Source organism: Giraffa tippelskirchi, chromosome 13, assembly GCF_054371585.1.
Source record: "Giraffa tippelskirchi isolate mGirTip1 chromosome 13, T2T-mGirTip1v1.2.pri, whole genome shotgun sequence".
Classification (NCBI taxonomy): Eukaryota; Metazoa; Chordata; class Mammalia; order Artiodactyla; family Giraffidae; genus Giraffa; species Giraffa tippelskirchi.
This window is the reverse complement of record NC_137287.1, coordinates 97,292,402-97,319,125: the sequence shown is the minus strand read 5'-3', so window position 1 is coordinate 97,319,125 and position 26,724 is coordinate 97,292,402. Positions and strand designations below refer to the sequence as shown.

General features: G+C 49.4%; 1 protein-coding gene across 2 annotated transcripts in view; it reads right to left on the bottom strand.

The window, feature by feature from the left end:
* The window catches only part of TAF4 (TATA-box binding protein associated factor 4), a 60,452-nt gene that overhangs the window by 17,600 nt on the left and 16,128 nt on the right, over nucleotides 1-26,724 (bottom strand). For both annotated transcript variants that reach the window (XM_081561130.1, XM_081561132.1), the window contains 6 exons: nucleotides 8,290-8,456; nucleotides 7,278-7,397; nucleotides 5,184-5,303; nucleotides 4,308-4,430; nucleotides 2,565-2,654; nucleotides 1,803-2,045 (listed from right to left, as the gene is read on the bottom strand). In XM_081561130.1, coding sequence (XP_081417256.1) covers nucleotides 1,803-2,045; nucleotides 2,565-2,654; nucleotides 4,308-4,430; nucleotides 5,184-5,303; nucleotides 7,278-7,397; nucleotides 8,290-8,456 — 863 coding nt within the window. The remainder of the gene's footprint in view (nucleotides 1-1,802; nucleotides 2,046-2,564; nucleotides 2,655-4,307; nucleotides 4,431-5,183; nucleotides 5,304-7,277; nucleotides 7,398-8,289; nucleotides 8,457-26,724) is intronic.

The window sequence follows — 26,724 nt, the reverse complement described above, 5'->3', positions numbered from 1 at the left end:
ATCAAGGCAGAGCTCTCCCCTCTGGGGCAGGGGCGCAGGGAGCCCTGCCCTCACACTGGCCCAAGGCACACCAGCTCCACCCGTGGCCAGCAGACACTTCTCCATCTCTGTGGAGACCGTCTTCCTCACCAGCGATGAAGGCAGAAACAAACACAGATTTCAACTTGAGCAGGTGAGAGACCAGCACTCCCCTCATGACTCTGATCACCCACCTGAGTATCACTTGGGCGTTATCATAAAATAAGACTCTACAACCTACGAAAGTAACACAAAGACCTGTGTTGTTTTATTAAATTTTTTAACTGTCTATAGGAACATTCAAAAAATCTAAGATCATGGCATCTGGTCCCATCACTTTGTGGCCAACAGATGGGAAAAAAGTGGAAACAGCGACATATTTTCTTTTCTTGGGCTCCAAAATCACTGCAGACAATGACTACAGCCATGAAATGAAAAGACGCCTGCTCCTCAGGAAAAAAGCTATAACAAACCTAAACAACGTATTAGAAAACAAAGACATCACACTTTGCCAACAAAGGTCCATATAGTCAAATCTAGTTTTTCCAGGAGTCATGTACAGATGTGAGAGTTGGACCATAAAGAAGGCCAAGCACCGAAGAATTGATGCTTTTGAACTGTGGTGTTGGAGAAGACTCTTGCGAGTTCCTTGGACTGCAAGGAGATCAAATCAGTCAATCCTAAAGGAAATCAACCCTGAATATTCATTGGAAGGACTGATGCTGAAGCTGAAGCTCCAATACTCTGGCCACCTGATGTGAAGAGACGACTTGCTGGAAAAGACCCTGATGCTGGGGAAGATTGAAGGCAGAAGGAGAAGGGGACAACAGAGGATGAGATGGTTGAATGGCATCACTGACTCAATGGATATGAATTTGAGCAAGCTCTGGGAGATGCTAAAGGACAGAGAAGCCTGGCGTGCAACAGTCCATGGAGTGGTAAAGAGTTGGATACAACTGAGCAACTGATAAACAACAGTGGGAACAAAGGACCTTCCCAGGTGACTCAGCGGTGAAGAATCTGTCTTCAGTGCAGGAGACACAGGTTCGATCCCTGGGTCAGGAAGATCCCCTAGAGGAGTAAATGGCAACCCACTGCAGTATTCTTGCTCATAAATCCCCATCGACAGGGCAGCATGGAGGGCTACAGTCCATGGGGTCACAACGAGTTGGACATGACTGAGCACACACACGCACTTAGGAACAAAACCCCTTTGAAACTGGAGTGGGGGGGGGAACCCAGCAACTGCCTTTCTATGCTTGGCGAACTCCACCTGCCTGCCGGAGCAGGTTCAAACCTCACACTTCCCAGCAGAGACGCCTTTTCCACAGCTGCACAACCAGAACCTGGATCAGAACCACACACCAATCCACTATCAGCAGCTGCACCCCTGGGAAGCTCCGGGCCCCAAACCACGGCTGCAGAGCTGGGTCCTAAGCTATGAAAACTGATGTGCCCAACACTCGGCACTTGCGTTGGTTCCATGTGTTTGGGCCGTGGCTTCTGATCAAAGACAGCGCCCGGCTGAGATGCACCACACACACGCCGTGTCCACTTAACCCAGGGACACCCTGAACCGTCGTACAGATAACGGACATGCCAGAGGGTAGAAGCCAACTGGCTTACTTTGCTTTACTGAGAAATAAACTACGAACCTGCAAGGCCCTGATCTCAACCTGACAGTTCACTACTCAGGATTTAACACCCCAAACTCCCCCTGCCAGTTTCTCTGGGCTGCCGGCAGGTGGGCGGGTGGGAAGCAGGGCAAGGATCGGCCTTCATACCAGCGGCGTGGGCTGCCCCTGCTTGCCGACGCCCACCTGTGTGGGCTGCGTGAGGCTGATGACAGGGGGCTGGAGGGCGCTGGTCACAGTGGCCGCCGTCTTCCCGGCCGTGCGCTGGACCGAACCACTGAGCACCACAGCGGTGAGCGCGGTGGTGGCCTGCGAGGCCGGCGGCTGCTGCTGGCTCTGCTGGATGAAGGCCGCGGAGTCGGGGGTCAGCTGTCTCAAGGCGGGCAAGCTCCTCTGGGCGGAAAGACAGACACGGGGTCGGCTGGCAGTACTACCCCTTCCTCTTGACCCAGAAACACACGACCTTGAGAATACGCCCCAACATCGGTGTGGGGCTTCAAGGGACCCAGTGTCAGCACCCCATACTGTCACTGCCACTGAACAGGGTCACCTCACTGAGAACTGTTTAAATACCAACCAGAAGCGGCACTTCTGACAGGCAGTTAAAGTGCATTAGGGCAGCAGAGGCATCTGAGCAACACCTGCCTCCCAGCAGTGTGGCCCCCTTCAGCCTCGGGCACACGGGCCGCCCTCTAAGGGGACAGGGCCCTTCTGGATTCCCAGGTGCAATACGACATCGTGGTCGCAGCGGTGGAGGTCTCGAAACTTACAGAAAAGCCTCCGAAGAGAAAACTTAACAGTCTGTCTCAGGGGTTTGAAAGCTGCAAATGCACCGGTGACACCCGTGCAAGTCCACCCCTCCCCAGGGGAGCCCACCCCACTCCACCCAACATGCAGCGGGCTTCGGATTACCTTCAGGAAAGGCACAAGGTAAGGTTGAGGTGAAGAATTAAGTTCTCGGTATAACCTACTAGTGAAATCTTCTGCTTCAATTTTTCCATCCTTGAAGACAAAATTCACATTAAAATTCCTCCATGAATACAAGTTTGCACACACGTATCTTTATTCAGTATTTCTCCAGGTCTCAAGTTTCACAAACAGTTATTCCTCCCTCCAGGCCGTGGGCTCACTGTGCCATTCCTCAACTTGCTTACTACCATCGCACATCAGGCATTCTGCCAGGATACAGACAAGCCTAAAAGTACCCTTGAGAACAAGTCAGAAGGTAGGGCAGGCCAGGGACACCCTTCCCTGGAAAGACCACACCTACACTGAGACCCCAGAAGAGCTGGAGTGCCAGAGAGAGAAGCCAGTGCTCAGATGAGAGGGGCCACAAGCAAGTGGGCATGAGACCAGGAGGACCAGAGGTGGGCAGGGACAGGGTAGCATGGGTGCCCTGGAGGCATGAGCACTGACACAGCTGGCTCTGCCCACATCCAGGAGTCCTATGAGACAAAGCACCCACCTGCACCCTCTCAAGCGGGGTCACCTCCCACCAGCCTCCAAGCCCAGGGCTGACTGGGCCCAAGTCAAGGAGGGAGCAGTCAGGGCTGCAAAGAGGGCAGGACGGGGGTCCCAGAACCCTGAGAAGGGCACAGCACGGGGGGATAGCGCTGGGCTCTTCTGGGAAGCGAGAGAGATGGTGAGATGAGCCTGTGTTTCCAGTCCCAGGAGGGGCTGCAGACAAGGGGCCGTGGGAAGAAAGAACAGCATGTATTTAACTACAAATGTTCATTAGAAGGTAAACTGTAATTGAAACAAACAAAAAGCTGGAAGTTCTTGTTCCTCTCAGGAGGTGAGACTGTTTTTCAATCTCTTAGTTTCCTGAAAATATTTAAGGTGCATCTGAAGCTATCATTTCTGCTGTGAGAGCGCAACTTCACTCCTTTCCAGTCCTAAACCCACGTGTCCAGCCCAGGGCCGGCTCCCCTCCAGCTCAAGCCCATGGCATGGAAGGGAGGCTGCGAGTGGAGGGTCCGTGCTGACAAACCCAGCAGCAGCAGGACAGAAATGGCCATCAGCCTGTATGCTAAACCACCAGGCTTCCTGGACACAGAAACCAAGAGCAAGGAAAGAGCGGGAAGGAGGGGACCCCAGGTTAACTGATGTGGAGGTAGCAGCCAGAAGTGGACCTGACGACTGACCAAGCCCTGCAGGTGACACTGGACTCAGCTTCCAGGAGCCTAGGGGCTGCGAGGATCCCCAGGTACCCAGGTTATGTCCAGGCATCAGGGCTAAATACCTATGAGACTGGGGAGGGGCTGTGGGTGGCAACACGGGCACAGTAGATGCAAAGCCAGATAAGAACTCAGGACCCGAGAAGCCTGCAGCTGGCCCACAAGGGCTTGTCACTCTGCCTTCCACTTCCGTGTCACTCAAAATCCTCCATGGAAGACGTGGAGGAGTGAGAGGGAAAGCCCTTAAAACATCCACCATCTCTTTGGTGAATTCACATCGCTCCTGTGTGGCCAGCACACCAAGTGACTGATGTGAAAAAGGAGATACTGGGAGAGCTGTCCAGCTGCAAGGCTCCAAAAAGCCAGGGGTGAGAGTGTCAGGGCAAGAGCAGAGGGGCCCAGACTGCAGTCACCCCACCCCCTCAACCAGTAGCCAAGTACTGTGCTCTAAGGCAGGGGCCGGCACGCGGGCTCTTACCAGCAGATTCTGTACCAGTTCTTTCACATTAGCGGCCGTCTCTGTAGACTGTTTACCAGACGAAGCCAGTTTTATTAACGTAGATAAAAAATTTTTACATTTCTTCACGTTTTCCATAGTTTCCTGGATAGAAATTAAGAAGGTATAACTGAAAAACTCTTACAAAGCAGACTGTTACCATAGCCTTTGGTTTAACTAAGATGCTGTGTATCATACAAGAAATGTATATTTCTTCTCTAAAATGTCTTTCAGGAAAATGCAGTTACTCTCATCGCCTGATGATGGGAGTATAAGCCAAGACATGTGCTCCCAAGGCACAGATCAAATTCACAGCTCACTCAGCCCAGCGATTCTACTTTCAGAAATGTAACTGATAAATGCAAAAAGACAATCTAATAGACATTCACTGTGATGTTGCTTATCATAAAGAAAAACCGATACCTAAGTGCACAATAAAAGGAACAGAATCACGACACAGCCACTAAAGAAAGATGCTGACAAACACTCAGCAAAGAAACATGAAAAGTTTTAAATCACAAATAGAGCACAATCCCACTGGTTTAAAGATTCATCTACATGTAGGAAAACTGCTGGAAATAGACTTGAAGAGGACGACGCCACCGCTCTGGCAGGCTACAACTGCTGTGAGGGCCCCATCGTCCCTGAATGCAGCTGGTCTGGGCTTCATCACACAGACATTCCCACAGCACGAAAGCCTGGTGCAGGATGCCGGACCTTCCCTGCGGCCCTGCAGAGGCCACCGCCCTCAGACCCTACCATATACGGGGCCACGGAGACCCCGAGGGCTCCCCACGTGCATGCTGGGGCAGCTGACCCCGACACACAGCCCCGTGGCTCCCGAGAGGCGGCTCTCACCGTGGCAGCTGTCGAGGTGGTGGTGGCCCCTGGGACCGTCCGCTGAGGTGTCGCCGTCTGAACAGCTGTCGCCGTCCCAAGTGAGGTTGTCTGAGCAGTGCCACCCAAAACAAGCTGAGGCTACGAGAATCCAACGCACGAGGTAAACAGACGGCCTTCATGAGACTCCCCGCAACGGGCAGGCCCCAAGGGACCAGTGACCTCAAGGGACCATGCACCAGCCCCACGGCTGACTGTGTCCCCAAGAGCTGCCATCCTGAGCACCAAGGAAGCAGCGCTTTGCACCTGCAGCAAAAACTGACAGAAGCAAAGCCAACAGCCAGAGGGAACCTGGCTGTCAGGAGTCAACCCTGAGTATCCCATGGTGGCCAGGACAAGTAACCTTTTCATAACAACCCAGATCACATCTCAGAAATTAAAAGGAAAAAAAGAAAACAGAGAAACAAACTGAAAAGCCCATCCCCTGGCTCATGCAGGGGAGCTGGTGACAAGAAATCCAGTACGTCACAAACAGGCAGGCCCCTCCCACAGGGCAGCACCAGGACTCACTGGGGTCCCAGGCTCCCCTCTGCTGCCACAACACCTTTCTCTGCTCCCCCTAAGCAAGTCACATCCAGAAACGCTCTGGAAATGGTTTTCGACCAGGCAGGGGCTCAATGTAGTTGGTGCTGGGAGGGAGGGGTGACTTTGCTAAACAAATACATTTAAACAAACGAACAGCTAGACACCAAACAACAAATGGGCTCATCAAATTCTTGAGATTTCTAATCCTATGTGAGCAATCATGCAAATGTTCAATGCTTCTCTATTTTAAATTAGCACTCTTCCAATGTAAAAATCTAGACTTCTCCAATTTTTCAAACTTTCTTATGACTTTGGAAGGTAGGGGGCAGTATAACCCTGAGCATGACTCGCGTGCGGCTGCTCTCAGCAAAGCAGGTCCTGGTGCCTGCCAGCTCAGGAGGTGCCCCAATGGTGCTGCTCGTGGGGGGCAAAGGGACAGGGAGCCCTGGGCAGGCAGCTGTCTGCAACCTCAGGCTGTAAACACTGGTTTCCCAGGAGGAATGTCAGTCAGAAGAGACGGTGGGCTTTCTTTATCATTGATGTTTTCTTTCACTTGTAACATTAAGCACTTATTACTTTTGTAATAAGAAAATCGCAAATGAAAAACTTCAGAGGAAGAAAAGGAAAAGAACCGACCAGTAGGCATAGCAGAGCTGCTTCTGGACAATCAGAAACAGCCAGGGCACATCCAGTTCTTGGAGGTTTTCATTTCCATCAAAATGCACCCCTCACACGTGCTCCCACTAGTCCCATGAAAACACCTTCCACCCAGACAATATTGAGATGGCAGACGGAACCTGTTCTGATAAGCCTGGTGCAAAAGCTCACCATGAGCTTCACTACGTTCTCAGAAAAGGCTCCTCTGTCTACAACTGAAGCTCAGACACTCCAACCAGACTGAACTCATCCAGACTACTCCCAACCCCAGGAAGCTCCATTGCCGTGCATCTCCTGTTGTGGGAAGAGACCACCAAGCTCATCTACTTGGGACCACCTGCTCCTCCAGCTGCTCTGAAAGCAGTGTCATGGCGGCAGGCGCCAAGAGACAGACGAGGGCCAGATCAGGGCAAGCGGGGAGACCAGGGCAAGTGAGGAGGCCAAGCTGGCTGCACTCAGGATCAGGGCCAGCAGCCCCTGCACCGCGCTGTTGGCACCCACCAGGGAGGGTGTTGTGAGAGCTACACACAGTAACACACACACGGTGAGGACACGCCCCCCTCAGTGCAACACACACACACTCTGGGCTGTAGATCGTTTCTGCTTCAGAGACACCGCACCATCAAATGTTAGTAGGTAACGTTTTTTAATTGCGCTTCCAGCACAGTGGGAGGCTTCCGAAAGTGCTGCTGGTGGTAAACTCTGTGTAGTTTTAGAGAAGCCTGGCCTCCCCTACACTGGTGGGCAGAGAAAAGGCACTTTATTCCAAAGCATCTCCTGCCCCAAATCCCAAACCCTGGCATGCAGCACCCAGACTCATGAGGCCCAACCCCTGACCCCGGCATCGTGGGCACCTCCCAGTGCCCACCTCACCTGAACGCCGGGCGAGCGCTGCAGTGCGGTGCTGGGTTGTACCGTGGTCTGGGCCTGAGACACCTGCTTGATTATGGTCGTTGGGGTCACCTGCCGTGCAATAAGGGGGGTCCCGGGCGCCTGAAAGACAAGGAGTTGTCACCTAAAAGGAGGGAAGTGAGAGGCAGCACACCACACAGTCCTTTCTTCAGCACAGAGAGCGCACCTGGGCCCCCAGGTTAGGCACCAGAGTCAGCGAGCCCCCTAATTGTCACCATATCACTATAACACACTCCTTAGCAGAGCCTCCCACGTGGTCTTCGAGGGATGCGTGTATCTGGGAAATCAACACTTTGATTTCCTGTAATCACACAACAGTCAAAGTGAACATCTTACAAACACCTGACAGAACGGACCTCCACAGACCCTGCGAGCTGCTCGGGGCTGTTTCAGATGCTCAGGGAGGGGCCCCTCTATCTCCAGTGCAGGGACACCAACTCCAGGGGATGCCGCTGAAGTCACAGGACGACAGAGCCGTCAGGACCCCTCTAGTCTCCATCTTAGTCTCTGACCAGTCAACCAGCTCAGAAGGGGCAGAAAAGCACCAGGAGGCAGAACCCGGGGGCGGGGCAAGTCCCAAGGACTGAACCTGTCCTCCTGTCACATGGCGGGAGGGGGGCCACAGCCTTAGGGGGCACAGCCTGGGGGTGGGGGGCGTAGCCCCCAAGGTTCACACATCTGTGGGGGGGGGCTGTTTAACACAGTTCTGCAAAGCTCCTCTGCACCCCCCTGGTCACAACAGCTAACGAGGCTCAGGGCTCACTGGCTCCCGCTCTCAAGTGTCCTAACCATCTGTCAGGGCCCTACAGGGCAGCAGGATCCGCACTTTGCAGAGGAGGAAACGGAGGCGCAGAAGGAGGGGTGTCACAGGATGGGGGGCAGCAGAGGAGTGCAGGTAGGAGACCTGAGTTCCTCCGGGGGCAGCTGAGCCGTCCCACCCCCCACAACCCCCCCAGGCTGGGTGCGTGCTCACCTGCACGGTGGAGATCTGCACGGGAGGGGCACTTGTGGGGGTGGCCGGGCGTGGCGCCATGGTGGTCTGCGGCTGTGCCTGGGCGTGGGCCTGGGCCTGCATCTGAGCCAGGGCCTGCTGAGGGATCATGAGCAGCTGCCCATTCTCGCTCCGCACGAGGACCATACCTGGGGGGCGGGGGAGGGGGCTGGTGTCAGGAATGTGCCCCAGTGCCCAGCTCCACGGGGAGCCAACAGCCCTGAGGAGGAAAGGGAGATGCTATGAACCCTGTCGCTGAGCTCTGAGCACACCTGCCAGCAGAGACGTGCACAGGATGACAAAGACACGAGAGGAGTTTTCACCAATTCAAGTAGTAGCCATCAGCCAGGCAAGCAGAGCTCCTCACACCCCATCCACCCCACAGCACCCCGCGCCGGCCTGCAGGTCAGGAGGCCAGGGAGCCAGGGCCTGGCAAGAGCCCCTGCAGCCAAGTGTGCTCCCCACACGGGCTGCCTGGAGTGGCCAAGTGCACAAGGCAGCAGGTGTCTCAGGAGAGGTCGCACCTGGAGCCTCAGACCTGAGCCCTGCCCAGGAGCAGGCCACCACCCAAGCCTGCCGCTGGCTCTGGGGGAGGCAGTCTGGCCTCTTCTCCCATCAGGTCCCTATCCCTGGGGACTAGGCTGGACCTCGAGACAGCGTTGCCCACCACCCACGTGCCTGGAGTGCCCAAAGCCCAAACACCCCTTCCAGGGACAGGACCCCTCATGTGTCCACGGTGACCTGGGCACCCCCTCGCCCACAGAGACACAAAGACACGGAGGACCACTCACCCTTCATGGGGCTCCAGCTACATCACTGGAAACCAAATCCTAGCGGGGAGTATGGCATTAATTCTAGCTTTAAAAACCAGCACCAATTACATCATAGATTCCATTAGAAACAGTAACACAACTTGCACACAATTTCCCATGACGGATTAGCAATGGAGCTGAAAGGGAGTCCTATGAACACTGCGCCCCAAAGCCAGGCTCGCAGAGGGTGGGCACGAGGCGCCCCACGGAAGAAGGACTCAGCCGAGCAGGGGTGTGGCCCAAAGAGCCCGCTGAGTGGGCAACCCCACAGGGCAGCTGAAAACCTCAAGGCCAAGAACCTCCTGCCAGCCATCACAACAGGCGTTCCCTGCTGAACCAGACGGGAGCCCCATCCAACGTACACGTCTGAGAAGTCTTTGGAGCTTCTGGTCCCAGCTCCTTCAACACCCATCATCACATCAGGAAATACAGCCTTTCCCCAGGGTCACTTCTGCAACTCTCGATCCAGAAGAACCATTTGCATGTATGCCCATTATGAGAGCGCCCTCCAAGACAACCCTTTCAAATGAGCCAAGCTGCAGCAAAGGAAACCATGAGCCAAACAAAAAGACAACCCACAGAATGGGAGAAAATATTACCTAATGATGCAACCTACAAGGGATTAATCTCTAAAATATACAAACAGCTCATGCAGCTCAATATACAAAACACAAAACAAAAAATTTAAAAATGGGCAGATCTAAACAGAGATCCTTAAACAGCTACAAACAAATTTACCTTATGATCTAGTGGGATTGCTATCCCATTCCTGAGCACATATCCAGAGAAAACTGTATTTTGAAAAGATACACACACCCCAGTGTTCATTGCAGCACTATTTACAACAGGCAAGACAAGGAAGCAACCTAAGCATCCACTGACAGATGCGTGGATAAAGACGACGTGGTACATATGTACAATGGGATATTACTCAGCCATGAAAAAGAATAAAATAATGCCATATACAGCAACATGGATGGACCTAGAGATGATCACACTAAGTGAAGTATCTCAGAGAAAGACAAATATCACATTACATCACTTGCATATGGAACTTAAAAAAATTGATACAAATGAACTTATTGACAAAACAGAAACAGAGTCAGAGACTTATTAGAAAACAAACTTAGGATTACCAAGGGGGAAGGTGGGAGTGGAGAAGGGTAATTTAGGAGATTGGGTTTAACATATACACACAGCTACATATAAAATAAATAATTGGGACTTCCCTGGTGGTCCAGTGGCTAAGACTCTCTGCTCCCAATGCAGGGGTTCAATCTCTGGTTGGGGAACTAGACCCCACATGCCACAACTGAAGAGTCTGTATGCCAAAACTACAGAATTTTAATGTGTACATACACGTGCTCAGTCGTGTCTGACTCTTTGCGACCCCAAGGACCGTAGCACGCCAGCCAGGCTCCTCTGTCCAGGGGATTCTCCAGGCAAGAATACTGCGTGGGTTGCCATTTCCTCCTCCAGGGGATCTTCCTGATCCAGGGATCAAACCTGTGTCTCCTGCATTGGCAGGCAGATTCTTTACCACTGAGCCACCGGGGAAGCCCAAAGAATCCAAATGCCACAACTAAAAGTGCCTACATGCTACAACTAAGACCTGGCGCAGCCAGATAAATGAATGACTCTTTTCAAACAGACAATATGCCAAGGATCTATGGTACAGTGCAGGGAACCCTGCTCAATATTCTGTGATAACTTAGATGAATGAATATATGCATAACTGAACCACCCTGCTGTACACCCAAAGCCAACACAATATTGTAAATCAGCTATACTCCACCATAAAACTTTAAAACTTATAATAAATTTTAAAATAAAACTAAAATACGGACAATAATGCATATTTAACTTATATGCAGAGTATATCATGCAAAATACCAGGCTGGATGAAGCACAAGCTGGAATCAAGATTGCAGGGAGAAATATCAATAACCTCAGATATGTAGATGACACCACCCTTATGGCAGAAAGCAAAGAACTAAAGAGCCTTTTGATGAAAGTGAAAGAGGAGAGTGAAAAGGTTGGCTTAAAACTCAACATTCAGAAAACTAAGCTCATGGCATCCAGTCCCATCACTTCATGGCAAACAGATGTGGAAATAATGGAAACAGTGAGAGATTTTATTTTCTTGGGCTCCCAAATCACTGCAGATGGTGACTGCAGCCATGAAATTAAAAGACATTTGCTCCTTGGAAGAAAAGCTATGACCAACCTAGACAGCATATTAAAAAGCAGAGACATTACTTTGCCAACAAAGGTCCATCTAGTCAAAGCTATGGTTTTTCCAGTAGTCATTGAGAGTTGGGCCATAAAGAAAGCTGAGAGCTGAAGAACTGATGCTTCTGAACTGTGGTGTTGGGGAAGTCTCTTGAGAGTCCCTTGGACTGCAAGGAGATCAAACCAGTCAATCCTAAAGGAAATCAGTCCTGAATATTCACTGGAAGGACTGATGATGAAGCTGAAACTCCAATACTTTGGCTACCTGATGCGAAGAACTGACTCATTGGAAAAGACTCTGATGCTGGGAAAGACAAGGCAGGAGGAGAAGGGGACGACAGAAGATGAGATGGTTGAATGGTATCACCAACTCAATGGACATGAGTTTGAGCAAGCTTCGGGAGTTGGTGATGGACAGGGAAGCCTGGCGTGCTGCAGTCCATGGGATCACAAAGAGTCGGACACGACTGAGCAACCAAACTGAACTGAAAGACAACAAGCCATATTTTCAAAACAAAACACAGCTGCTGCAAATAACTCACTGTTTTGAAATCTCTTAAAACCTGGGAGCTTGTGAAAGCACTGAGGAGAGAAAGGCCTGGCAGGCTGGCAGCCGGAACTGATGCCCACGCCCTGAGAAGTCTGCACCACGCCCAGGACAGGCTCGGGCCATGGGGCAGCTCAAGGGGGTCGCACGGTCATCAACCCTGGCCCATGCTTGTGCTGAGGGCCCCAAAAGAGGGGACTTGCTGACACTCCCAGCCACTCACTCACCAGTTCACTCAGGCACCATCCAGAGACCCTGCTCCTTCATCACAGGGACTCCAGGGAGCAGGGCAGCCCAGCAGGCCCCGCAGTTTCCACAGCTGGACACCTCAATTTCAAACTCGCTAATGGGACAGCTGATGCCTACACTTCATCAAATACTTGCTTATTTGCTTAAAAAATGATGTTTGCATAAATTCAAAGGAATATTTAAATAACATTAAAGAAAAGCAATGTGATTAACATGCCAATCAAGTGACAGTGGTCTTTTGGACACAAAAGTCTAAAAAAAAAAAAAAACAGACTAGGCCATGCAATGTGCCGATAGTGAGAGTGAAAGCTGAGGACAGAAGCAAAACTCCTGCCAAGAAGTGATGTGGGACTCTCGCAGTGACGAGACCTCTCGGCAGCACCAGCAACGTCTCCAGTGGGAACAGACCCGGGAAAGAGAGAACCAGGACAGCTGTTCTGGGCATGAGGGCCATGGGCGGCGCCAGCCAGCAGCTCTATGGGTGGCAGCTCCAGAAGGCGTGGCAGCTTCCCTGGGAACCACGTATACAGCCACTGATTACAACAGGAGTGGAGTCAGGCATGTCTGTGACACCTGGGAGAATCTGCCACACAGTCATGACATCATCACACTCTCTGGATCTCATAAACTCTGGTCATAATGCTCATTTCTAACAGATGACTCTGCAGTACCACTCAAAGGCAAGGAAACATAACTGTCTCAAAATGTATCGTAAACAAACTTTAGATAAAAGATCACAGAAAAGCAACCGTCTGTGTTCACAACAGCAGCACCTGGCCTGGGACTCCCAGAACCCCGGCCCCAGGGGGACCCAGGAGGCCGTCTGAGCCGTCATCCCTCTGCTGGCACAAGGCCAGCTCCGGGAGCGGTCAGGGAAGGGCCCCTGCAGGCGCCACTCTCCTGCCTTCCAGACACACGGCCCCCTGGGCCCCCGCACACACACCCTGGCGGTCTGGCTGCACCGTGGACCCCACCAGGCCCCTCCCTGCACCCCTCATCCCCCACTCAGGGTGCTCTGGAACCAAAACCAGCCAGTATGCACAAGCGACAAGCATGACACGGCGAGTTCCCACAGCAGAAAGCCACTCCAACTTCCATGTAAAATAATGTTAACATCTTTCTTAGTGCAGAAGACAAGCGTTCACGAGAGCAGACTTGAAAAACACGGAGACTAACCTGGAAGACGGAACTCTCAGGAGCCCGCCCCCTGGCTTGAGTTTCTTTCCACCCTCTGTTCTATGAGCACGTGTACAACATATGTGTTTTGATAACCATAAAGAAAATTGGGGTAATTCTGTTGATATTCACTTTGGTGTTTTCTTTTCAAAACCATAATATTCAGTGGCTACGTATCTCATCCAAAACATATTTATAATTTCTTTATTGATGAAGGCAGGCAACTTTCTACTTTTTGTCACTGTGAGAGCTCAGGATTTTACAGAAAAACACGCAGCATAAACCCACAGCACCCGTGTTAAGGCCACGCTGCGTGTCCTCATACCTAAGACAGACACAATGCGCCTGTTTGGGAGGCTGGGCGCCTACAGGCACAGAGTGCAGTGAGCTCTGCAGGGGTGGGGCCACGTCCCCGTCACAGCCGAGCACAACAGTCCTCAGGACTAAACGAGCCCCACCCTCCTGCAAGAACCAGAGTTCAAGATCAACTCTGGCATTCGCACCCAAGGTTACGGTTTCCCTGATCCCTTTCATACCAACATTTTTCACTGTATTTTTAACCAAAATGTAGGTCAGCCAGAGCTACACGACAAATTAAATAGGCATTTTCCACCCCACCTGGGATCCTCCACCTGGAAGTCACCACTTCCGGGGAGACATTCTCAGCATGGCCTTCAGTGCTCAGCCCCGACCTCACCCCCAGGACACACGCATGTCCTTCGACCTCGGCTGGGGGCTCCCAGGCCTGGCAAACGGCCCGGCTGCACTGGCACAAGCAGGGAACAGCAGTCGGGTTGGAGGAGCCAGACCCTTCCCTGCTCTCCCATCTACCCCCAACAAGCATTCCTAGCACCATCACTAGCCAGATGGCTCAGAGTCTGCAGAGATGGTGCGATGAACGGCAGACCCTCCATAATCAAGATGCAAAATAAAACTGCCCCTGAACCCTGACATGAACGCTGAAGAAGCCAGAATGGGCCAGGAGCAGAGGAATGCAGAGAGGCATGACACAGCCGGAGAACTCTCTCCTCAGAGTCATGCGGGGCACCTGGGAGGGGCTCCAGGACTGGCCCATCCACACCCCAGACGGAAGCAGCAGCAGAGAAGCCCAGCCTCATGGAGCATCTCTGAGACCCACGCCCAAGAGGGACCTCCTGCCACACCACCCGCAGTCCTGCCGGGGGCCCCTCCAGCATGTCCCTGTGGGACGGGGTCCCCCAACTACACTACCAGAAGCAAACTCAGCCAGACACCAGCACAGACACCAGTGACGCTGATTTAATTACGGCCTAAACATTCCTTCACTCTTAGGGCTGCTTGCCTTTTAAACACCTAGAACGAAGTGCCTAAACCCACAGAGCTGTGACTCCAGGTAGGCTGGTGGGGGAGGTCAGATGTGTGGGAGGGAAGGCTCCTGTGTCCTGGCCTCACCTCAGCCTCACAGGACCTGAGCACTGAGGGCGGAGCAAGACTGCTGCAAACGTAAAGAAGTGTTTGCCTGCCTGCACTCAGTGCTTTCAAAGCTAAAGGTGAGGAAACACACCTGAAACATTTGATCAAAACAAACAACAGGGCTTCTCTGGTGGCTCAGTGCTAAAGAATCCACCTGCCAATGCAGGAGACACAGGGCCAATCCCTGATCTGCAAGATTCTACATGCCTGGGAGCAACTAAGCCCATGTATCACAACTACTAAGCTTGTGCTACAGAGCCGGGGAACCGCAACTACTGAAGCCCCTGTGCCTTAGAGCCCGTGCTCTGCAACAAGAAAAGCCACAACGAGAAGACTGTGCACCGCAACTACAGGCAACTAGAGAAAAGCCCAAGCGGCAATGAAGACTCAGCACAGCCACAAATAAATACGTAAATAAAACAAATTTAAAAACAACAACAACAAGGAAAGCTCTGGGCAGGCAGACCCCCAACAACTTCCTCCAGCCTCTCAGTCAGGTTCCCCCAACACAAACACGGCTCAGGGTCATGGCGGAGCACGGCTAGAGATTCAGGACTCCACACCTGATTTTCACTTCACATCACACAGTGAGTTTCAAAGTCTTGATGAAACCAAGCATCGGCTCTAACTAAGGTAAGGCATCACTGGGCCTCAGACGCTGCGCCTCGGAACCTCGCTCCCAGGGTGGACATACATGTACTTATGGCTGACTCATGCTGTACAACAGAAACCAAACAACACTGTAAAGCAACTACCCTGCAATTAAAAATAAGGAAAGGAAAGAAGCTCACTGCTGTGCACACACACGGCAGCGGAGCTGTCCCCACGGGACAGGCTGGAGAATGAGAACCAGGACAAGGTGGGCGGTGGGGGGTCAGGGCTGGAGGGAGTCTTTCCCACACCAAGCACGTCCACACAGGCTGAAATCCAGAAACAGACCTGCTTAGAGTACAATTTCTGAAAACAAAATTTTGCCCTAAACTTGACTAAATAGTCAGTAACAACAACTGTCTTACCTACTTTAAAAATTGACCATAAAAATGTCCATCAAGCAATTCCCAAAAGCAACACAAAGGGCCAAACAGCAGACGCTCAACCTCACTGATGAGCCAGGAGAGGCAGGTTTCAGGCGAGGACCGTCCCCCAGATGCAGCTCAGTGTCCTTTCTACCCTCCAGCCCTGGCACGGGCGGGGGCGTGGAGCAAGCACCAACACCGTGATACATGCCCCTGGACACAGCCACTGCAGTGCAGGGTCCCTGTGTGGCGGCACTCGCCTTCAGGGCTCAGGCAGCCGCACCTCTGCTGCACGTGTCCACACTCAGTCCACCTGTGCGCTGGCAGGGACGCATGCCTTGGACGTGCGATGGGACAGGATGTGAGAAGACAATGGGACCACAACACACATGACCAGCTCATGGAAAAGTCACGTGTGCACACTCAGTTATGTACCTGAGAGATAAAAACCCAGTATAGACAGACCCCAGGGTACTATCCTCCAGGAGAAGACGCAGGTTCACCGTTGTTTAAACTAGCACTGGGACGGCCCTGTCACTTCAATGAAACCCCAGAAAGGAAGACAACACCAAGAAGTGCTAGGGTGCCGGAGCACCCCAGTCCTGAGGTGCCCTCAACCCTTGGGGCGGCCTCCACTTCCCTCCTCCCCGAGGTCCAACACCGAGGGCGCCACCCACGTGCCTCGGCGGCCAGCGCTGCCCTGCCCTATCTCAGACACTGCACTCATCTCCTGTGTCCCGGGCCGGCTCTGTGGCTCCGAGTGCCTGTCACCTCGCTCCTTTCTAGGTGACAGAGGGAACACGATGCCACAGAAGGACATGGCGTGTGCCCCCAAGGGCAGAGCATGACGGAGGGAAGGTCTTTCTCCAACCTGACACAGGCCTCACCCAACATGGTGGCACACGTCCACGCATCTGCCCAACGAGATGCCCTGGCCCACCGCCCTGGCCCCTGCATGTCCACGAACAGCAAATGGGAAACGACCGTGTGACCCAGCAGGCCTCTCCACGCACCTGTGGAGGACGTCTCTGTGGAGGACGCTGATGGCCCGGATCTCCCTCTGCCTCTCTGCTGTCCTCACCTTAGTCAGCCCAGAGCAGTTCTCAGCTCCTCAGGTTTTCAAGATCCCTGCAACCCACAGGTCTCAGAGACTTCCCCAAGCTCCTCTGGAGGGCCTGAACCACCCTCCCCATCCTGGAGCTGGTGCCCAAAGCCTTTGCCCATCGGCTGCCAGGGTGGCCATGCTGAGAGGTCAGTCAGCATCCCAAGGGCCTGGTGCCCCTGCCTGCAGCCTCCCCGAACTTCTCGAAGAAAGCCAGAACATGCTTCACTGTGATCCACGTCCCGAGTTCTGAACACTCCACGCTAGTGGACAACTTGCATCTGCGCGTGATTCAACGCAGTCCCTCTTGCCCACAGATCTCTGCTCCCTTCACTTTGATTGGCAGCAGCCAGTCTGTGCCCCCACCACCACACACAGCACCGAGAGACCCCAGGTGGGTGCTTCTCCACTCAACCCAGTCCACCCTATCTTTCCTTTATCTTCCCTTTCCTCAGACTTTCCCTTAACTTTATCTTCTGGTTTTTATTATTCACCTTCTGTTCCTTCTGGAGGTAAGAACGTGTGTAAATAAGTAAAAGAACCAACAGATGCTCCTCCCAGAACAGGGGAGGAGGTGCAGCCAGGAGGAGGTGGGGACCTGGAGCACCCCTTCCCTCCACAAAGCTGTGCGTTTCGAGAGCCGCTCCGGAGACTGGGCAGGAGGGGAACACACAGGACGCTCTGAAGGAAGCTTCCAAGCTCTTCTCAAGGTCAATAAGCAAAGAGATAAGAACCCCTCTTCCAGACAATGGGCTCAGCAGGCTCTGACCCTGAGGACGGGTCAGTACCAGCTTCTCCAGCCTAAACGCCACTGAAGTGTCCATCTCCACCCTCTCACATGTTCAAGGGCTCAGCAAGTCGGCCTTCAGCCAAAGAGGCCAGAGCAGAGGGGCTGCTCTGATCTGAGAGCCGAAGGTGGGGAGCGTGCTCCACTGCCCTGACCCCACCCCACCCTGGGCTCCAGCACCCAGGCTGAGGGCCAGTGCAGGGCCTGGGTCTACGGCAGCTGACTGAAGCCCAGGGTGGGTCTGCGTGCTGTGAGACATCTGGACAGTGCGAACTGGGCACGGTTTCCAGGGAACCAAGGTCAGGTGGCAGACAGTGCGCACAGTCCAGGATTCACGGCAAACTTTAGCCACCTGCCCTCGCTCGTCAGAAGACCCGAGAGGAAGAAGCAAAACAAGAGACTGAACCACCTTCGTTCATTCACTGCCGCCAACACTCACTGAGGACCTATTCATGCTGGACTGCATGGGGCCCTGGAGAAAAACCAGAAACACACACTGGCCAGGGGCTTCCTACACGTGGGGTGAGGCAGGCACTAGCCACAACCCACCACCTCCCATCAACACAACCATCTATCAATTAATGTGATTGATCCATCAATGCCAGGCCCATGCTACAGCAGGGAGGTGCCCAGTGCTCTGTGCAACCAGGGCACACTTCTGGTCTCAACTGAAGGGCCCCAAAACAACCCGGCAGGGAGGAGTGGGGGGACAGTGTCAGGAGGGGTAAGGCATGGCACCCCACACTGCAGCACAGCAGGCAAAAACCACCCAGGGGCACACCAAGGAGAGAGCCAAGGGGACTGAGGGCTGAGGTCCAAGATCCACGGCCAACAGTCAGGAGGGCCCTGGGCCTGCAGGAAAAGCCAGAGGACCAGGAAGGTGAGGAGCTGACCAGCACACAGCTGGGTTTTAAATAACTGAAGGGAACCCCACAGTAGCAGAAAAGGCATCTGATAAACTCAAAATCCACTGGACTAAAAAATAAATATCCTCCGCCAGGAAAAGCAAACAAACAGTCTTAGAAGACAAGGAACCTCGCTGACTCTCTGAAATGAGCCTCCAAACTCCCACCCCCAGTGGTAAATCCTCAGGAGCATTTCCTTTGGTAACAGGAACAATTCAAGGGTGCCAGCAGTACCCATCTACCCAACACCACATCAGCAATCCCAGCAAACCCCACAGACCAGAGAACAGGTCGAGAAGCGGGAACATGAGGACTGGAGTGAAATAAACCTGTCATAACTGCATACAACAGTATTCTCTACATATAACACCCCTACCCCAAAATCTGCATATGCATTTTTTGAAATATTTACTCATTTTATTTTATTTGGCTGAGTTGAGTCTTAGTTGCAGCATGCGGGACTTAGTTTCCTGACCAGGGATCAAACCTGGGCCCCCTGCATTGGGAGCGGGAGTCTTAGCCACTGGAACACCAGGAAGTCACTGCATATACATTTTTAAATGAAATGTCTCGATAACATCGCTACATTTAAAATCAATTTCCAAAACTCAACTACAATTCAACATTTCATCAATAAAGAATTAGAAAAATGCAATTTTAAAAAACTACTATTTACAATAACAGACTAAACTTTAGACTGTCCTGGAATGAATCCAACCAAACATGCACAAGACCTATAACAGAAAAAATTATAAAACTTGATTGAAAGATATAGAACTAAGTAGAGTGATACGCCATATTCATGAATACATATGTACTATTTGTGGATGGCAATCCTCCCCAAATTGACCCACAGATTAATACAATTCTGATCAAAATAACCTGGGCCTCAAAGAGTTGATTCAAAAATGTATAAGCAAGATCAAAATATCAAGACAAGCACAGACAATTCTCAGGAAGAACCTAGTGAGACACTGGCTCCACTGGACACCAAGAGTCAGCATGAAGCCACACTATTTATGGACATGATGGCACTGATGAAAAAACAAAGAGAAAATCCTGGCAGCCCAGAAACAGACCCCTACATAACATAAAAACAGAAATATTACAGAAGGGACATGCAGATCACTGAGACAAGGAAGGTCACTGCAAATAAGCAGTGCCAGGACAACTGTTTATCCAAATGGAAGAAGAGTGAAAACGGAACTCTCACGTGCCATATGCACATCAGATTCCATGAGGTTTAAAGACATAAAAGTAGAAGTAAACACTAAAGTTTTAGAAAAAAATACAGGAGACCACACCTATGACCTTGGGGTTAGAAAGAACTTCTTAAACATGACTAAAAAAGGTATTTGACATAAAGAAAAAAAAGATTCCACTACGTTAAATCAAGAACTCCTGTTCATCAGAAGATACCATGAAGAAAGTGAAAAGACCAGCCATAAACTGAAAGAACAATTGGTCACTTACATGACCTATAAAGGAATCATAAGCAGGATACAGACAGACGTCCTACAAATTAACAGAAAAATTCAAAAGAAAACTGGGCAAAAGACATAAACAGACATTTCACAGAAGGATACCCACAAACAGCAGTGTACAACATAATGTCAACTTCCTCAATACTGAAGGAAAAGGAAATGAAAAATAAAACAATAATGCAGCAACACTTCACACACACTAGGTCTGAAGAACCGAAAAGTCTGACAACACCAAGTGCCGTCAGGGATGAAGATCCACAGAAGCTCTGAGTGGAGGCAGGCAGACTGGAGTCGCCAGCATCACTCAGGTACCAGCGCCAGACAGTGATGCTGCAGGAAGACAACACCAGCAGCCTTCACAAACTCATACAAAAACCTCAGCAAATCCAACATAACAGCACACAAAATGATACTGCTTCACGGCCAAGTGGGGTTTATCCTAGGCATGCACCATGACTTAACATTCAAAACTAAATCCATGTAATACCTTATTAACAGACAAAAAAAAAAAGAAAAATACACAAGAACATCTCAATACATGAACATGGAAGGCATTTGCCAATTAAACATCCATTCAAAAATTCTCACCAAACAAGGAAGAGAAGGGAGTTCTCTCCCAGTAAAGGGCACCTATGAAAATCCTACAGCTCATATCATACATTTAAAGGGAAGAAGTCTAATACGATCCCCCCAAATCAGAAACAAGGCAAAAATGTCCCTTTCCATTGCTTCTATTCAACATTCACCGGAGGTCCCAGCTGGTGCAATATAGCAAGAAGAAAAATAAAGGTATGCAGACCAGAAAGGAAGAAAGAAGCCTCTCTCTGTCACAGACAAAACAGTTGTCTCTATAGAAAACTCTAAAGAATCCATAAAATTGCTTAAAGAACTAATATATGAGTTAGGCACAGTCACAGGATTCAGGTCAATAAACAAGCAACTTTATTTCTGAATACTAGCAACAAGTAACTGGAAATTGCAATTTTTAAGTACCATTTATGTAGCTTAAAAATATGAATGCTTAAAGATATGCTTATTTTAAAAAGTATGTTTAAGACACAAATACTGAAAACCATAATTCTGAGAGAAATGTTTAAGGACCTAAATAAATGGAGAGGTATTCTATGTTCATAGATTAGAAACCAGTGTCTTTCAGACATCTATTATCATAAATCTGGTTCACAGAGTCAATACAATCCCAGGCAAGATATCAGAAGACTTTTCTATGGAAATGGATAAGCTGATTTTAAAACTTATATGGAACTGCAAGAAACTCAAGTTGCTCCAAGGACACAGAGGAGCCTGGCATGCTGCAGTCCATGGGGTCACAAAGAGGCGGATACAACTTAGCAACTGAACAACAAGTAGCTCCAAACATTTTTGAAGAAGAGCACTCAGAGTATTGATGCTACCTGAGTTCAGGGCTTACTGTGAAGGAGCTAATCAAGAACTGTGGACAGGGATAAACAAATGGGACCAGAATACAATCCATAAATAAAGACCATATCAAATAGGTACCATTGAATATTCTGTGGGGAGAAAAATTAATCTCAACCCCCTACCTTACCAATATCCCAAAGTGAACTTGAACTGGATTGAGTAAAAGCTAAAAACATACAAATCCTATAAGAATACATGGGAGAAAATCCTTGTACCCTGGGTCAGGCAAAAACTTCTTTGATAAGACATAATGTGAATTCCCACGTGTGCTATTTCAAGTCCTAAAAGATGATGCTGTTAAAGTGCTGCACTCAATATGCCAGCAAATTTGGAAAACGCAGCAGTGGCCACAGGACTGGAAAAGGTCAGTTTCATTCCAATCCCAAAGTAAGGTAATGCCAAAGAATGTTCAAACTACGGCACAATTGCACTCATCGTACACGCTAGCAAAATAATGCTCAAAATTCTCCAACCGAGGCTTCAGCAGTATGTGAACCAAGAACTTCCAGATGTTCAAACTGGATTTAGAAAAGGCAGAGGAACCAGAGATCAAATTGTCAACATCTGTTGGATCATAGAAAAAGTGAGAGATTTCCAGAAAAACATCTACTTCTGCTTTATTGACTATGCCAAAGCCTTTCACTATGTGGATCGCAACAAACTGGAAAATTCTTAAAGAGACAGGAATACCAGACCACTTTACCTGACTCTTGAGAAATCTGTATGCAGGTCAAGAAGCAACAGTTAAAACCAGACATGGAACAACGGACTGGTACCAAATTGGGAAAGGAGTACATCAAGGCTGTATATTGTCACCCTGCTTATTTAACTTACATGCAGACTACATCATGAGAAATGCTGAGCTGGATGAAGCACAAGCTGGAATCAAGATTGCTGGGAGAAATATCAATAACCTCAGATACGCAGATAATATCACCCTCATGGCAGAAAGCGAAGAAGAACTAAAGAGCCTCTTGATGAAAGTGAAAGAGGAGAGTGAAAAAGTTGGCTTAGAACTCAACATTCAGAAAACTAAGATCATGGCATTGGGTCCCATCACTTCATGGCAAATAGATGGGGAAACAGTGAGAGACTTTATTTTCTTGGGCTCCCAAATCACTGCAGATGGTGACTGCAGCCATGAAATTAAAAGACACTTATTCCTTGGAAGAAAAGCTATGACCAACCTAGACAGCATATTAAAAAGCAGAGACATTACTTTGCCAACAAAGGTCCATCTAGTCAAAGCTATGGTTCTTCCAGCAGTCATGTATGGATGTGAGAGTTGGACCATAAAGAAGGCTGAGTACAGAATTGATGCTTTTGAACTGCACTGTTGGAGAAGACTCTTGAGAGTCCCTTGGACTGCAAGGAGATCAAACTAGTCAATCCTAAAGGAAATCATTCCTGAATATTCATTGGAACGACTGATGATGAAGTTGGAGCTCCAATACTTTGGCCACCTGATGCAAAGAACTGACTCATTGGAAAAGACCTTGATGCTGGGAATGATTGAAGGAAGGAAGAGAAGGGGACGACAGAGGATGAGATGGTTGAAGGGCATCACCGACTTGATGGATGTGAGATTGAGCAAGCTTCGGGAGTTGGTGATGGACACGGAAGTCTGGCGTGCTGCAGTCCATGCAGTCACAAAGAGTTGGACACTACTGAGCAACTGAACTGAACTGAATGTGAACACTGAAAGAAACTGATAAGATGGACTTCATTAAAACTGAAAACTTGCTCTTTGCAGTATACAGTTAGTTAAATGAAAAGGCAAACACAGATTAAGAAAAAACACTTATAAAACAATTCTATCTGATAAAAGACTAATTGTATCTGTGTTTTTAAAACTATTACAAAACCAATAATAACAAAACAAACAACCCAATAAAAAAATACAGGTGAAACATTTGAATACACACTTCAGGAAAGATAGGAAAATGAAAAATAAGCACACAAAAAGATGCTCAACGACATTAGTCATTAGGGAAATGCAAATTAAAACCATAATGAGATAGCATCACACACCCAATAAACCAGCTAAAGTTTAAAATACTGACCATAATAACAGCAAGGATTTGAAACAACCATCACACATTGCTGGTGGTAATGTAAAATAGGACAGCCACTCTGGAAAAGAGCTTGGCAGATTAAAAAGTTAATATTCACTTACCATATCCAACAGTCCCACTCCTATGCATCTTCCCAGTAGAAATTAAAACTCACATCCATACAGAGATTGACAAGAAAGTTTATAGAAGCAATATTATTTTTTTCTTATGTGTGTCCAATTGACAATACTGTGCTAGTTTCAGTTATTCAACTTCATAGAAGCACTATCCTTAATAGTCAAAAGTGGGAAACAACTCAAATACCCACCAAATGGTGACTAGACAAATAAAACTCCATATCTATCCACAGCACGGAACACTGCTTTACAACAAAAAGGCATATACCGATCTAGGCAACAGCTTGGAAATTTTCACAAGTATTCTGCTAAGTAGAAGCCAGACAGAAAAGACCGTCACTGTGTAAGTTCATTTATATAAAATTCTAGAAAAGGCAAAATCATAGAGACAAGGCAGATGACCAGCTAACCACTGAGGCAAGGGGCAAAAGGAAAAACTTTCTCAGCCTTTGGAACAATTCTCTATCTTGATTGTGGTGATGGTTACATAATTTATGTCTGCTAAAACTCACAAAACTATACCTTGAGAAGGGTAAATTTTACTGTATGAAATATATGCCTCAATAAAAGAGACTTTAAAAAATAAACACAATGAGATACCACTGCACATCCACTGGAACAGTTAAGATGAAGCAGCCTTCCCACGCCAAGCCCCGGCTTGGACACGGAGCAATAGGAACTCTCGGAAATTCACATGACCACTCAGGAAAGCAGCGAGGTGGCCTCTGATGAGACTGAACGTTGGCTTCCATACGACTCGGCAATTCCACTCCTAACATTCATGCAGGATGAGAGCATGTCCACGCACACATCCATGTGAAGCCAGGGCACTGATGTTACAGAAGTGTCGATTGTCACAGTCAAAAGCAGGAAGTGACCCACCGTGAACGGATGAACGTATGGCGTGTGTCCAAACGTGCAATGCTGCTCAGCACGATCAACGCGTCATTGGCACACAAGTCCACGTGGGTGAACCCAAACCATGCACTGAGGGAAGAGCGACCGACAGCAGAAAGCTCATGACGCATGATTTCACACACAGGAAGTTTTAGAAAGGCAAGACCAGACAGCAGCGACAGAAAAGCGAAAAGGACATCTGCGTGGGCCCAGGGTGGCCTAGGGTAAACGAGCAGCCTGCATCTTGTGATAGGGGACAGACAGGGCATCCACCTCTCAAAATTCAATCTGTGTGCTCAAAACGGATCGGCTTTGTCGCATGTAAATGCCCCTCAAAAGATTTTACGTGTGCTGATGAGTGTTTAAAGACGAGCCCTGTCAACACTAAAACATCAGAGACCAGACTTCCAAGTCACCCTGGAAGCTGAGGCCCTGCTCCCAGCTCACAGCAGACTGGACCAGAACCACCCAGGCTTTTGCCCTCCACGGGCAGAACCGCCCTCCACCTCCAGCCCAACACTCGCCCGCCGACCTATGCTGACGGATGCCTTTGATCGTTGAGGGAAAAGTAAAACGTCATTTTCAACTATCCCCCTCCAAACCCACTTTTAAGTTTTAGTGTTTGAACATGCAGGAAGATGTCACTACGAAAAGTGATTTCTTCTCAGAGTATGCTAGATATAAAAGGTAGTTTTTCAATCAAAACGTCACTAGATGATGATCTCCAGGTTACACTGCTAAAAAAAGAAAAGATTCAAGTCACTGTATATGCCACCTGTTGAAAAAAGAGGGGAAAGAATATATTTCTGTGTGCACATATTTATTTTTACAAAAAGACATACTTGAAAAGATGGCCCACAGACTAATAAAAATCAAAAAATTTTAAATTATCCCTCTGGGGAAGGGAAGAAAGCAGGACTAGAGTTGAAAGCCCTTCTAAAAAGCTCAGCATTCATACAGTGGAAATGTCTGAAAATGTTTCACACATTCAAAATACAAAATTACAACAAACAACAAAATAGGAACTAAAGTTTAAAACAAAGTGTAACAAAAAAGAAAAAAGTAAACCATGTATCAAATTGGTAGCATAGAACAAAAGAAACGATTATTTTAGTGGAGTCCTGAACATACAAAGAACTGCAAAGAAGGGCTTTCCTGGTGGCACAGTGGATAAGAATCTGCTCTGCAGTCCATGCACCACAACTGCTGAGGCCATGCCCCACAAGAGAAGCTACCACAACTAGAAGTAGCCTATGTGCATCAATGAAGACCTAGTGCAGACATAAATAAATAAAATCTTAACACTATAAATACATACACAGTTTCAAAGACTTGGGGGGGGGGAACCTGTGTTAGAAACACCGAGAGGAGCCCCTCCCCTCAGAGACCCCACAGCAGGGACAGGACATAGCAAACAGGCCCAGCCTCTAGCTTTTTCCTCTAAAGACCATTCCCTATCTCGCTGGGAAAAGTTCATCTCCAGGCCTGGGACCCCAAGAGCACAGGACACAGCGAGCACTCACAGCCCAGCAGGACAGACCGAAGGGCCATCCCCACCCCACCTGGCCCCCAGTGCAGAGACAGGGGACAACAAAGGAAGAGGCATCTCCAGAAACACTGTGTGATCCACTCACCTTGCAACACACAGACCAATCCTAGACACAGCCAAGATCATGAGGAAACACACGAGAAGACACAGGTGAGCATCTGGGTTGTTCCCACAGCACGAGCCTGCCCACACAGGCATGTGAGAAACCCACCAGGCCACCCTCCACCACTCACCCCACACACACTCCTGCCCACCAAGGAACATCTTCCCTCTCAGCAGGGTCCCATCATATACAACAGGCCTGGCACAGAGCTGGCACTAGACTAGTACTGAAAAGTGAATGACGGGTCACTTAGGTGCACACCCATTAAGATCATGTTAACCAGAGCATAGTTAAGGACCTGGGAAATCCTGGACATCAAGAAACAATGGGTCAGAGATTATTATAATGACCTCTTGGTGACAGAAATACACAGTACACATTAATAATAATCATTCCTTTCCCGCACTTTTTTTCTGTTCATCAAATTTTCTACAGTGGAAATAAATTTAGAGACCAGATGTTACCCGGTTGGTTT